The following is a 14,518-nucleotide window of genomic DNA, read 5'->3' as shown; positions in this document are numbered from 1 at the left end:
AATATTCTGAAAATATTCAATGAGAAATTCCAGAAATTATTCATAAGTTTCTTTCTTTCTTTCTTTCTTTCTTTCTTTCTTTCTTTCTTTCTTTCTTTCTTTCTTTCTTTCTTTCTTTCTTTCTTTCTTCCTTTCTCTTTTTTTTGCCAATCTAAGCAGCACAGTGAAATCTTATGGTCCTGTGCTCCATTTCTGTCTAGTCTATCAGGCTTTATATTTTTGTATCCTTTGTCCCTCTGTAGGTGTCTTGGTGGTTAGACAGACTGTGGCAGTATTATTGCTTTTGGGTTTGTTGAGGCTCCAGAGCAACACAGCAGAGATGTTGACTATTCAGATGTGCCAAGGGAGGAAGTAGAATACTTCTTTCAAAAGAAAGAGGAAAGTTCTTGATTTCACAGAAAATAATTACATGCTAAAATTGCCAAGGTAAGACCAAATCTTCTATCTGCCAAACTATAAATAAGAAAAAATAGATTCATGACAATTTGACAACTTTGCTTCTGTAATAGTCATATAGGGCTACAGTAGGAGCAGAGGCAGGAAGGCTGAGTTTAAGACAGCTTCAACTACATAGTGAGACTTCCTCTCTCTCTCTCTCTCTCTCTCTCTCTCTCTCTCTCTCTCTCTCAGCTTCAACTACATAGTGAGACTTTCTCTCTCTCTCTTTCTCTCTCTCAAAAAAAAGTTATGACCCTAGTGTATGACAGGGATCCAATTAAGATGGAAAGGCACTAAATTTGTGGATGGTATTTAAACTGATGTCAGTGTCACCAGAAAGCACTGAGCCTGTAAAAATTTTGGGAAGGGGGTCCCTTGAAATGAGGAACATCAAGGCATTTAGTCCAATGAGGGATCACTGTACAGATCCAAGCAGAGGTTTGGGCTGACGAGTATAAGCATTATAAGCATTACTGCTGGGGCTATGCACCAGTGGAGACACTGCTGCCTCACCTAGAGGTGAGAAAGCTGCTTAAGGAGGAAGGACACCACTTGAAGTTCATCTTCAATTTAATGGAACCAGGCTCATCTAGAAGATGCCAGATGGAAACTACATTCACAAAACACAAAGATCTAGACATGTGCCTATAAACCAAACGCTCAGGAGGTTGAAGCAGAAGGATTGAGAATCGAAGGCCAGCCTGAGCTATACAAGGAGATTCCCAAAGCCAACAAAAATATGCAAGAAAGGCAGAAGGGCTTAAAATACAGAAGCACAGACCAAGTCTGGCATTATGTGAAGTGCCACAGGGCACATGATAAAGCCAGGCACAATGTATACAGCCAGAAATTCACTCACAAAAGCAAGTCACTTGCCCTGTTGCTGCAACTTTTAGTATGGCTGGTGGCCACCTTGTTTATGAGACTGTTCTACCAACACTTAATCTCAGAACTGGAAAAAAAACCTTGGCAGACAAAGAGTTGGCATCTAAAGTCTTATTAACAACACACTTGGCTGTCGGTATCTGCCAATAAAATGAAAATGTTAAGGTTGTATTTTTACCCCCAAATACACCATTGCTTCAGCCCTGTAAATAGGGTACTATCCAGCTTGAGGAGGTTACACTGGGTTAGTTAGCATCAAGCCAACAAATGACCAGATGACCTTACCTAAAGTTAGCGCCGGCAGTGTGGGATCTAGAACATACTCCCTTTCTGGATCTTCCACTTTGGGGCCCTCTGTAGTTTTTCTAAGCCCAGTATCTATTATGGCCGTTGTGTCTCTTTTGAGAGATTTTGTCTTGTTCTCATTCTTTTGCACATTTGTCTTACAAGGATCTGCTACCGAGAGATGTCCAAGTTGAAGATCATGTAAAATGTGGTCCTGTAAGGCAACTGCAGTGACTGCTAAGTTACCTTTTTTAGATGAACCCTAAAAAGTAGGAGGTGGGGGTTGTCTTATTTACTGAAACAGTATGTAACTTACCAAACATCTTTTAGAAGAAAACTGAAGCTTTGCGCTCCACCGGTGGCATATTAGCAAATCAATGGCAAGGAATGCCAGAGCCACAGCGTCCAAGTCAGAGCAAACCCAGACCCAACATCTATGTTAGAAACAGAAGCCTTTTCATTTAATTTCTGGAGCCTTAATTATAAACCAATACATTCAAACCAGTGTGTGCCTAAATAAACACCTGCTGTTTTGCTATAACTGAATTAGACTCCAGGCAAACATTATGCTTTTAAGCATAAGTTCTTTGGTGAAAACTTAAAGCATTTGCATTTGCAGGACCAGGTTCCTGAGCCAGGAGAGGCCTGCAGATAGCACTTACTGTTACCCACACTACACACACCTCCCACTCCTGCTCACAGCTCCTCATGAACACAAGGCTTATTAATTATTTTTATGCTCAAAGAAGGTCCAGTTTGACTACATCCCAAGAGTGAAATTATGGGTCGGTTTTGAGGAGGATGAAATACCTTATTTTTTAACATGCTCAATCAGGAAACACTGTGGCGTGGCTTCAACAAAGTCTAGCATCACATTACAATTCCTTCCATTCTTCTGCTGTGAACAGAAAGTGAGAGTGTTGGTAAGCATTCAGATCTCCTAGGGTTATGGAGACGATAACAGGAATGCCAGCTGGAGCTACACCTTCCAGCTTACAGTCATAACCCAGTCCATCCCTGTCCTCCAATAGCTCCCCACAGTGCTGGAAAGAATGTGAACACAAAGAACATCTAGCAGCAAAAACGGGGGTTTAGAGTGAAGTCTCAGACTAAAATCAGACACCAAGTGAACAACCCTTAAAGACAACACTTAAGCCAAGTCTTGAAGAAAGAAATGAGCATGTTGGATAACATGAGCAACAGCCAAGATGTTCAGGAACCCCGCATGCGTGTTTGTTTTTCAGGGAGAAAGGAAAACAAGAGGCGAGTATAAGGGGCCTGCTGTTTATCTTCAATCTGCCCACCACACAGCTGGACAGAAGAGGAGGACGGACTCACTGAGTCCCAACCTGCTTTCTGCTTTCTGGGGTAAGCTAGCTAAACATCTGGCTCAGTTTTTGCATCTATAAAAACACAAAATCACTGACATTGCAGGATTATTATACAAAAGAAGAAAACATCCTAAGGGCTTACAAAGGACTGTTCTGCATAAGATACTATGCAAATGGTTACTGTTGCTCTCATCCCCTCAAAAGCTGGGGGAAGTATTTGATATTGCCCCTTTTAGTTTTGGGACCATGGTGTATATTATTTTCTTTTTGCCAATTTTTATTAATACCTTGAGAATTTCAACACAATATTTTTTATTTAATAAATCTATTTATTTCATGGTGTTAATTTTAGGAAGGCAAGAGTGCATAATATTCTACAGTGGAGAGAAACAGAGCCCTTTTTAAAAAGCAGTCTAAAAAAGAGCATCGAGGGAATAACTTTCAGAAGGGTGCTGGCAGAGCAGCTGTCGCCCACGCATGCATAAAATGCTCTCTGTTCTAACCCCAGCATTACAATTTAAGAGTACAGGAAAGTGAGCTTTGTAGGAACTAATGTGTGAGACACCCGATTTAAGACTAAGAAAAGAACTAGCGGCTGCTCAGATTCTTCAGCAGCCTAGATCATTTTCACTGTGCCTTTCTCCTTATTTATTTTCAGTTCTGGCATGGGATCTATGGAAGAAGTTTGTATTCAATGTTTCTTGCCATGGCCTAGGCTGGAGAAAGGCAGATAAAATGCTGACAGGTCACCACCATAATTTGCCTAGTTCAAAATGCTTATAATCAGCAGAGACCAAGTATACCAAAAATTGTTTAATTTTCAACAAGATTCATATTATCGTTAACCATAGGTAGCTAATTTAGTCTACAGTTTCACTTAGTTTTTATTATACCGTTGTGATTGTTATCAAGGTAAGAGGGTTAAAAAACTGTCGCATCAAGTCCCATCGTATCAGCAAATTGTATAATTTTCAAAAATACTCGAAACGTGCCAGATTTAGTTCAACTGTATGAGAAAATATAAATGGAGACGAGGTGACCAGCTAATCTGGCAACAGGAAAGCGGTAAGTTTAACCTCTGCCAGGCACTAACAGCTACAACAGAAAACAGCCTGTTTGTAAACCTCTGCTTGCACATGTTCGGAGGTAGTGCCAGGTAGTGCACAGCACGGGGTGTCAAGGCATTTAGTCAACAATTGCTTTAAGTTAGCAGAAGGCAACTGATACACACAACAATAAAAATGCACACGCAACACGGCATACTACTTTTAAATACTCCTGCGGAGCCCTTGGACGTAGCCCCTGATCAAACCACACGCCACGCGCAAGGCAGGCAGGACCCACGGGCCGCCCACAGCGACTCGGATCGCCCGCGACACCCGTGCCTCCCCTCCCGCCCCAACACTACCCAGCGTCCGGGCCTCGCCGCCTCCCTCAGCACCCGCGCTTCTCCAAGCCCCAGACAGCGCTGCTGAACAAACGCACACCAGCCTCCCCGCCTCCGGGTCGCGTCGTCTCGTAACTGTTCCTCGTTGCCACGGCAACCAGCACTTCGGAGTGCGCATGCTCGCCGGTGCCTGGCACGCAATGCGCACGCTCCCGGGTTTTTGCCAAGTTCCGCTGACCAGTAGGCGGGGTCAGACGCCCTCTTCGCCTCACTGGCCGCAAGCGGTTTGATGCGCCGGCGCTTGCGTCATGGCCACGGCCCCGTGTCGTCAGCGAGAGTCCGGTTACGTCATCGTGAGGCGCGCGCAGATCCCCCTCCTTTTCCCAGACTGTCTGGTGTTTGTCTTGCTTCGTTCCCACCCGGCATACCCCAGTCAGACTGCGCGGTGCGTCCGGAGGATGCGGGGACTCGGGCGGCTTTTCGCACTGGGTTTGCTGTCGCCCCCTGCGTCGGGAGATTTGTTGGCCTTCTCTCGACTGCCTCGCGTGCGCCGTGGCATTGCCGCCCGGCCTCCTCGTGTTCCTCTCACGATGGCTGCATTGTCCAGCCTTGACTCCCGGTAACTGACCTGACGATCCCGGCCTGTTGTGTATTGCCGGGGCCTTTTCACGTTCGCCCCCCTCCTCAAGTGACTCCTTTCTAGCCCTAGCTCATGACTGCTCTGAAGGCCAAGGGAAAGGTGGAGAGAGCTGTCCCTGTAGCTACTGGCCTCCTGGGGTACCTAACTCCTCAGCTCTCAGTGACATCCCCCACATTGTCCACTGAACCAAGCTTGAACCCCTGGGGTCTTTTAAAAGTCTCTTGCTTCTTGGTCCAAGCAGAAGTCTGTATTGATTTTCTCCTACCTCGAATGAGTTTTTTTGTACATTAATTGAAATACAGTTCACCTAGAAATGCAAAGAAAACACAGTGCAAGGTTCCCTACAAAGAAAGTAAAGTCCGCAGAAGTTACTGAACTGGGAAATTGGTCTTCTGTCACCAACGTCCCAAAAGTCGAACAATAGAACTTTAAGTTCCTCTTAAAAGTTACAACTTTTTCTTGGCAATGAACTTTCTGAACTGGATCTTACTGTTTGAACCTTGTAAAAGCAGATTTAGCAGTTTTAAAAGTCAAATACACAATTAGTTTTAAGTTATGAATTTATAGTTTAGGAGTCTTTGAGGAAAAAGTATTTTTACCTGTGCTACAGTGAATTATGGATTTAGAAAAGCAGTAAGGCCACCTTTTGCAGTCTTAAGACTGGTCTTCATTGAAGCCTAAGTGGATAAAGCTTTTGCTAGACCTGAGTTTAATACCTATTTTTGGCAAGTTGCTTTATTTTCTTAAATTATGGATTTCTTACTTATAAAAGAGGCCTTGCTGAATCATGTCCTTGGACATATCAGTTATCTCCAACTGTAGTCCTAGAATTATTCTGTGAGTGAACGTGCGGCCAATCTGAACTAGTTAGAAACTGTGGTACCATGATGATGGTGACATCATGGCGGGGCGGTAACCTGGCCAAGCTGGGCCAGTTACAGGAACTCAAGTGGATGTGGGGGGGGGAGCAATTGGAAAATTCCTTTAATTCTTCCTACTGAATGTAGGAACAAGAAAAGACACGAAACTGCAGCTGCATCTGCTCCATTAGCATCATGGGGTAAGAGCCCGAAGGTGTGGGGCCACCAGGTAAACCTTAGAAGGAGGATTACACAGGAAATGGTAGAACTGGGATTTGGACACAGTCCAAGATGGGTGATGGAGTTTGAGCCCTGGAGCTACCCCAGTTTTTGGTCTTTTCTCTTGCCTGCTTCGTCTCTTGTGGGTCTGGTTTTCTGTTACTTGGATCAGGAAGAATTTCAATGAAAATAGGGGTTCTGTTACCACCCTAGGGCTGTGATGAAGTTAAAATATAATATTGTATGTGAACTGCTTTGGACAGTGCCTACTTACTAATCATCTTGTTTTGAGGAATTTCTTTCCAACTCTATAAAGTTCTAGAAATAAATCCTTTTTTAAAAAAATGCCCAACCTTATCCAAAATATAATTTCATGATGTTTTGCTATCTAAAATTGGTTGGCCATTTTTCAGTTAGTCATAAAGATTTTTACTTCATCTTTTGATTGAAAAATTAACCTTGTCATTATTACTTTGCTATAGGTTTTCTTCTCTATCTCCCATAGGAGGAGTCTCTTATGCTACCCAGTGTGATTTTGGTTTCTTAGAACCTAAGACTTAGCTAAGTTAACCCATTCTCCTGCCTCAATGGCGTGAGTATCTGAGACTATGTATACAAACATCTATCTGGCTTATGATTTTATTTAAACATTGCTTTTGCTGCATCCCACAAATTTTGAAGACTGGTGGTTTCATTTTCATTTAGTTCAAAATACTTTAAAATTTTTTTTGGAGTCTAGTAACTATGTCCTGGCCAGTGACGGTCCCTACAAAAAGGGTTCCCATCCCTTCAGTCTCGCAGTATCACTGAATTCTAACACTGTGTTACTCTCTCCTCACTCCTTTCATTGGGCCAGTGGATCAGCCTGGACAATGGAAAACAGACTAGCTCTAAGTTTCTGTCCTAAATTATTTTCTTTTTCTTTTCAGGGCTTCTTTGGACAGTTCTTGAAAGTCAGGCCTTCTGGTGGCAGCTTCCTGAACTTTTCATTTGTTAAAAAAATATTGCTTGTTTCTAGACAGGATCTCACTGTGTATTTCTGTAACTTGCTGTGTAGCCTAGGCTGACCTTGTATGGACATCAGTCTTCTTGTCTCCTTCCTGATTGTAAGGAATTCAGGTATGCACCATCATGCTCAACATTTTGCATTGATTTTTAAAAGAGATAGTTTGAGGTAAAGTCCACGTAGAACAGCACTGATCATCATACAGCTCAGGGGCATTTGACAAATTCACAGGGATGTTTAACTACCTTTCTCTAGTTTTAAGGCATTCTTGTACTGCATGGTGGAGATAAATCCCAGATTCATGCAACAGTGTCTGCACTATCCCAGCCCCTAGCAGCTGCCAATTTGTATTCTGTATCCATAGGCTTAGACTTATGTAATACATAATCTTTGATGTCTGGCTTCTTTTATGTGACATTTTTGAGGTCCCTTGATGTCATAGCATGTTCCAGTGCTATACATTTATATCACACTTGATTATATGATCATATACAGACTCATGTGTTTTTTTTTCTTTTTTCAAGACAGGGTTTCTATGTATCTTAGAGCCTATCCTGGAACTAGTTCTTGTAGATCAGGCTGACCTCGAACTCACAGAGATCTACCTGTCTATGTCTCCCAAATGCTGGATTAAAGGCTTGAGCCACTACCACCTGACTTTATGTCTGTTCTTATCACTCTTGTGTACATGCAATCACTGGGTGGTGTATGACTGTTTTTCCCAGCAGTTGCTCCCTATTCTGTTCTCACAAATACGGTATTAGGTTTAAATGCTTCCACAGCTCTCCTAACACTTGTTTTCTACATTTGTCTTGATGTTAAGACAGGATTTCATTATCACCCTAGGCTTGCCTTGAACTCATAATCTTTCTGCCTCAGTCTCCTATGTGGTGGAATTCAGATATGAGCTACCATGCCTGGCTTCTGCTTAAAAGAATCCTGTTAGTTAAGAGATGGTGTTATGGTTTTATATCTTCCTAGTTACTGGTGATGTGGTGTGTCTTCATGGACTAGTCTTTAGTGGGAAGTGCCCTGTTGATAAATCTTTGACCCACAGCTTCTGGTTGGGTGTTCTCATTCTTCTGATGAGCTATCCAAGGCAATTTTCATTTCTGTTATGGTGTTTTCAACTGGTATTTCCTTTTGATACTGTCTTGTTTCCTTCTCTGTGCTCCTTTTTTCCATCTGCCCTTGCAGGTGGCTTACTTGTTTCACCACAGCATGACAGGCTACTTTATAAAGAAAAAAAGGACTGTTGAGCTTGATGTTTGAGTTTGATAGGCATGGTAGGAACATCAGCTTCATACTTGATGCTATGCAATGATAGGAGTTTCTGTGGGAGGATGAGGCTTTGTGGCTTGATCAGAAGCCTTAGTGAGTCAGAGTCTGTCTTAGGCTTTTTGTAACAAAAGAACTAACTGACCGTAATCTTAAACCTACCTTTACTCTTCTGAAGAGGATGCTCCAGTGGCCAAAGGTTTCAACTGTGTCATCACTGCCACATGAAGACCAAACCTTTAACATAATGGTTGGAGAACAGACAACATTCTAACCATAGTAACCATTATCTCATTAATCACAGTTTAAATCCCCTTTTTGCTAACTTCAGAGTCTGCCATGATTTTGTCTGTTGCTGCCTTCTCACTTCAGAAAATGCGTTTTCTTGCCTTCCGGCATGCACTGTCTTTTCCTATTGGAAGCTAGACGTGTGCATTGAGTGGTGTGATCTAAAGCCAATAGGTTGTTAGTATGAGATCTAAGTCTTCTTACGGTAGGGCTGTTGACTGTTGGAACTCTATTCTGCCATTTCATAGGCCAAAGCAGCTTATTTATTAACCAATGGTAATAAAACATATTCATAGCATAAAGAGGGGAATCCCACATCAAGACATGAACACACATCTATTCACCTCAGATAGGGAACTGACAACACACCAAAGAAAGGATACTCCTAAAGTTCAACTTGTGAACTGACGAGTTTTATTGGGATTCTTACATGAATGTGTGGGAGAAGTTACTAACACGAGCAGTAATGAATCAAACAGCTGCATCACCAAAAACCAACCCTAGCATGTTGGCAGCTTATGTATAAGCTCGCTGTACTTCCTGTTGGCAGTTCAACAGTTTGAAGACTGTTTCGGGAAGCTCAGGTGGTCTGAGCCTCTTTTAGACAGTTCAGCTTGTCTGAGGGTTCTAGATAACTTGGCTGGTTCCTGCTTGTTTAAGGTGACTTGACTGTTCTTAGACTCTTCTCTGTAGTCCTTATTGCTTCTATATGCTTGGGGAGGAAAGGGCCTAGTATACCTGCTCAGTTTCAGGGACTTGCTGAAACTTTTGAGTTGTTTACCTCTTTAGCTTAGCCAACTTTGCTTTAGCGTGGAATGCTTGACCTCCTGTTAGAACATCCTGTGTCTTAGAAAGCTTTCCTTCAACATGAAGACTTATCATGGAGGAAACTGCTACACAGCACCTGGGCATCTGGCCCCATAGATCCTAAGCTATGGCTGATTTTTTGGGGGGCTAGTTGCTATTTTTTGTGGGCCAGTATCCTTTCATGATATAGGACCTGACTGTTGTCCATTTGTATATGAGTTTCTCAGTGCTTCCATGCACTGCATCAATTTCCATTGCTACATAAAGGCTGTGTCACCACCTCTTTACTGCCTGCCAAGGACGTCAAGCAGCAAGACTTACTTGTCTGATGAGTCATTCTATAGGTTGGCAATTATAGTCAGCCTAAATAGGAGGTTATATTGACCTCATCTGGAATGAAAGGTAATTTTTAAAAAAAAGAAAGAAAGAAAACAAAAGAAACCAAAAAGAGGTAATATTCAGCTAGCACTAGTGGGTTGTTGGGTCACCTAAACTTGCCATGTCTGAGATGACAAGACAGTCTAGCCACACTCCATAAGGCTTTTGTGCTGGCTCAGGCCAGTTCTTCACAGAGCTAAGAGGGCTACACATGGTGTGCAGGATGCTGGGAGCCTTTTCAGCTCTTTTCTTCTGAAGATAAATATCACTAGTCAAAGTAGATCCATGGCTGGGCTCAGAACAGAGTTGTTTGGTACTGTGCCTGTGCATAGGCAGGAAAAATATGAGCCAGATTTAAAGAGGCCTTCTCCCTTTTCTACAGTGGTCATGTGATTTCCTTTGTCCAGGTAAGTGAAAATGGTTGCAGATAAGTACATAAAAAGAAGACATATTAATTGAAGATGATTAAACCATCATCACATTTAAAACCTATCTTTATTTACCTTTCAAGTATGATATCAGTCCATGGGTTCAGTATTTATGAATTCGTAGTTCAGTATTAAAAGTGAGACCACTAAACTGTGATATTCTGTAGTTTACATACTTGAAATGAAGAATTTGGAAGTAGATACTTTTTGTGAAAAAATTAAAGTCGTGAATAGCACCTGAATTTATACAATAGGTGTTTGCACTGCTACTTTGAATCCTTAAGGACTTTCCACAGAGAAAAATTCATTTGTTTTGGCCTGGAAAATTTCTAAGCAATAGTAACTGATCTTGCTGATAGGCCAATTATCTTGCCATACTTACTAAATCTTGTTACAATAGTCGTCACTATTCCTTTATTATCTTTAAAATGAGTCATGAAGAAATGACAGTTATCCTTAAGTAAAGTAGCTATGGGCTCAAGGACAACATCTATATTTAAGTGCAGCTGGGTCCAGTACCTCAGTTGTGGCAGTGTCTTTTTGCGATTGTCCAGAAATGCTTTCTTATCTGAAATCCTCTGTCTAGATTTGGAGGTCAGACTTTAGAATAATAAGATTTGGAGTAATGGCCTTAGGAATCAGCGAAGATCAGGATATAGCAAAGTAAGGGAGTGGAGAAGCATCTGGAAATAGTAACAAGGCTTGTAAGTAAAGAAGCTTACTTCCTCTGAAGTAAGACTTTAGAGGAAATGGTTGAACAGAAAGGAGAGAATGTTTGCTTACAAAGAGCAATTGGGGCAATCCCTAAGAGTGAGACCTGTGTGAGGACTACACGTGTATGGGCCCCACGTATATAGACCATAGGACTATGGGACCCGAAGAATGGGCCTCAGGTATGAAGACTCCGAATGTATAGACCCGGGGGTCTGTGTCCCAGGAGTGTGGACTACAGGTGTGTAGACTCCAGGGCTATCAGAGTGAGTCCTGGGAATTGAATATATGAAGTTAGAAGGATAAAATGTGTTCTGCCATATTGGGCCATAGTCTCCCTTTATTGGCTCAGATATAAAAGATGCTCAGAGCTGGCAAGATGAGTCAGCATGTAAAGTGCATGCTGTGCAAGGCTGACCATCTGAGTTCAATCCCCAGAATCCATGCAAAGATGGGAGGGGAGAACAGGCTCCTCAAAAGTGTCCTTAGACCTCCACATGCTTGTCCCATACATCACACACATTATAATGATAAATTTTAAAATTATTTGAATGGGGAGGAGGGTTTAAGATTTCTAATAGAAAAAAGTTCAATCATAACCTTTAAAATGTGTCTCCCATTGTAAACGATAAGTGAGTATGCAAAGCTGGGCTACCATGTTTCGCTTTTGCACAGCTCACAACCATTCTTTTTCATTTCCATGTTTGCCATTTGCACAGGGCTTCTTACATATTGTTTTCATTTGTCACTCATTAGCACAATAAAAAAGATGGGGCAATCACTCTGGTACCCCAGTTTGTTATTTGCCTGTTTTGGGTCTATGTTTATAAATATATATGCTAATGCATGTTAGAATAAGGTGCTGCCATAGTGTAATAGAGTTTAAGTTGTACAAAGAAAAAGGCAAGGGGGTGTTGGTATAGCTCAGTGGTAACATGTCTAGCTTGTGGAAGACCCCACTTTCCAGATTTAGTACCACAAAGAAGAAAGAAGAGAAATGGGAAGGGGATCACTTACTTGGTGTGTGACATCTTGGGGAAGCTGTTTAACCTTTATGTTTCAATTTCTTCATAATTCCCACTTTGCAGAATGTTGTAAGGTGTGAGTGAGATCATATACAATGCATTCTGCAAGAGATGTTCTGATGATGGCTTTCTTTACAAAATGTGACAGTCTAAGTGAAGTTACTTCCATTCCAGAGCTGTCTGATGCTGTTCCTTGTGGAGAGCACCTGTGGTTGAGGCTCGCAGGGAAAGCCACTGTCTGTAGCAGCATTGTTAAACATTACCAAGGCTAGTGTTATAGTCTGGTCTGGAAGAGATAACACCACAAATTATTTCCAAGCAAGAAAATAGTGGTGTTAGTATGTTTGATTTGAATGTGTACTATTCAACTTAAGCTTTACAATGAGCTTTGTACAATAGCAGGTTGAAACCGCAGTTCTTTGAACAGTAGGAATTTTAGAGCTTGTGGTATGTGAGCTCTATTTATGTCTTTTCCTTCGTATTTGAAACTCCTTGTTTGAGAATGTAGAAAGTTCTATCATTTCAGACATCAGAATTAGCATTGAAAACATGGGATTCTTAATCAGGTTGATGAAAGTAATTTATTGTTTGCTGTGTCAAACGTGGCATGCTATTTGTCACATTGTGGTCTGTGTGTCTTTCTAGAAGCTTTCAACTTTGATCTAAGTCAAAGTACAATCAGTAGCAGAGATGACAGCACAAAACCCCCCATAACACCAGTGATGTGCATTGTCACTCAGAGACTCTAAACCAACAAGTACAGAGGTGCAGAGTAAAAAGCTACCTGACTTTAAAGAGGCTTGTGCGTTCTTGTGAGAGCAGACCTCTGCCTCTCTTGGCATAGACAAAGGTGTGGAACAATTTATTGGTTAAAGATTGGGTTCACTGTGTGCAGTCAAAAGGCGCCTCTTCAAGGCCAGATTCTGGTCCTTGCCTGCATTTTTAGGTAAACACTGGCATTTAAAAGACCTTGCAGAGCCAGGCTCCCAGCACATAAAAGCGGCTTTCTTAAACTGTCATCAGAGTGGATTTTAGAACTTGCTTTTAATACTTACAAGGTTGATGTTTGCCTTTTAAAAATGCTATTTGAGATAGCTTTTTATTTAACTTTCACCTCGGCATGCCTTTTACCTGGTTTGTAGCAGCATTAAGGAAACTTACCTTGTTGTGAGACTAGACAAAGATTTAGAAAAATGTTGCACAATGTGACCTTTTAAAAGTCAGGGCTTAAAAAAAGTATCCTTGTTTAAACACTATAAAAACTGGATGAAAAACAAAGGTATATAATCTCAATCTGAACATTTTGGTTTGAAGATTCTTTTTATTGAGTGGAGTTGATTATTCTGCAAGATTGTTTCTCAGCACTGCTCTTCTATTTCTTTTTTCTAGTTCTATACAAATAATTGCTGAAATCAATAAAATGTTAAAGAGACTGGGATGGAACCTTTATGTGTGTGTGAGTCTGACTCCTTTATGGAGAGCCTCAGATCTGTTTTAGCACTTGTCTGCATTTGTAGAGGTAGCAGGAACTTGAACTTGTGTATTGCAGCACTACCAGGAACAGTGTACCTGCGGCATAATCTGCTTATGTACTCACTACCATCCCTTGTGTTTCATGCTGTACAGTCAGAGCGGTCCTATTAACTTGCACTGATGTTGCTGCATTTTTAAAGTTAAATATATTGAGGTAAAAATACATATTCCTCTTACATTTTCCAGTTCTGTGACAAATGCAGTCACATGACCACTACCATACTCAAACTTGAACATAACCAGTACCACAGAGATGCTCTTTGAGTTCCTTGTGGTTCCTCGCCTTTGGGGCAACTGGGAGCTACTCACCTGTTTGAACTGCCTGTAGCTTTGCCTATTCCACAGCGTTACATTCAAGAAGATTTACAATATGTAACTTTTGAAATCTGGCTCTTCTCCCTTGGCAGAATGCATTAGAGATCCTTGCGTGCTGCTGCACACACACACAGTTTTTGTTGCTAAGATTTATTCCATCAGGGATGGCATCCCACTTTGTTTATTCCTTTGCTGGTTGATAGACAACTGGTGCTTTCCAGTTCTTAGAAACTTACAAGCAATTCACTATGAACATTCCTGTACTGACTTCTGTGTGAGCATGTGTTTGCATTTTTGTTGGATAAATATACTAGTTGTTGGGTTCTGTGGGCAGTGTGTTCAAGTTTGTCAAGTCTATAAGATACTGCCACTTTCCTGGAGCACAATAGGTGAGTTCTAGGTTTTCCATACACTCATTAGGATGTAGTACTGTTAGTTTTTCCTCTCTTCTTCCACTTTCTTATAATGTATAATGTGCAGGCTCATCCAGGTTTATCTTTCCAAGATGTAGAATGGTCCTGAAGCTTCTTTGTCAGCTATATACTCTCATTGGTGACATATTTGTTCAATCCTTGAACCCTTCAACTCATTCTGTCAGTTCTGTCCTCAACTCTTTCATGTCAAACAGCCCACAGTTGTTTGACAGTCTTAGTTCCTTAGTCTTTCCATTATTGGTTTGGGATCAATTTGAATGTATATACAAA

General features: G+C 41.5%; 2 protein-coding genes across 6 annotated transcripts in view; one reads left to right on the top strand and one right to left on the bottom strand.

Annotated features, from left to right (window-relative positions):
• The window catches only part of Rnf32 (ring finger protein 32), a 38,112-nt gene extending 33,607 nt beyond the window's left edge, over window positions 1-4,505 (bottom strand). The window contains exons 1-3 of one of the 3 annotated variants that reach the window (XM_048440185.3): window positions 4,425-4,505; window positions 2,419-2,503; window positions 1,609-1,870 (exon numbers count right to left, since the gene is read on the bottom strand). In XM_048440185.3, the coding sequence (XP_048296142.1) occupies window positions 1,609-1,870; window positions 2,419-2,433 (277 nt within the window). In that variant the 5' untranslated portion in view covers window positions 2,434-2,503; window positions 4,425-4,505. Of the gene's footprint in view, window positions 1-1,608; window positions 1,871-2,418; window positions 2,507-4,347 lie in introns of all 3 variants that reach the window. The other 2 variants (XM_085691089.2, XM_048440182.3) reach the window with 2 other exon arrangements.
• A 78-nt stretch (window positions 4,506-4,583) lies between these two features.
• LOC146894388 (uncharacterized) overlaps window positions 4,584-14,518 on the top strand; it is a 112,148-nt gene continuing 102,213 nt past the window's right edge. For all 3 annotated transcript variants that reach the window (XM_085691090.2, XM_085691093.2, XM_085691091.2), the window contains exon 1: window positions 4,584-4,945. In XM_085691090.2, coding sequence (XP_085547216.1) covers window positions 4,635-4,945 — 311 coding nt within the window. In that variant the 5' untranslated portion in view covers window positions 4,584-4,634. The remainder of the gene's footprint in view (window positions 4,946-14,518) is intronic.

This window comes from Myodes glareolus, chromosome 6 (assembly GCF_982192425.1).
Source record: "Myodes glareolus chromosome 6, mMyoGla1.1, whole genome shotgun sequence".
Taxonomy (NCBI): Eukaryota; Metazoa; Chordata; class Mammalia; order Rodentia; family Cricetidae; genus Myodes; species Myodes glareolus.
This window is presented reverse-complemented; position numbering and strand designations above follow the sequence as displayed.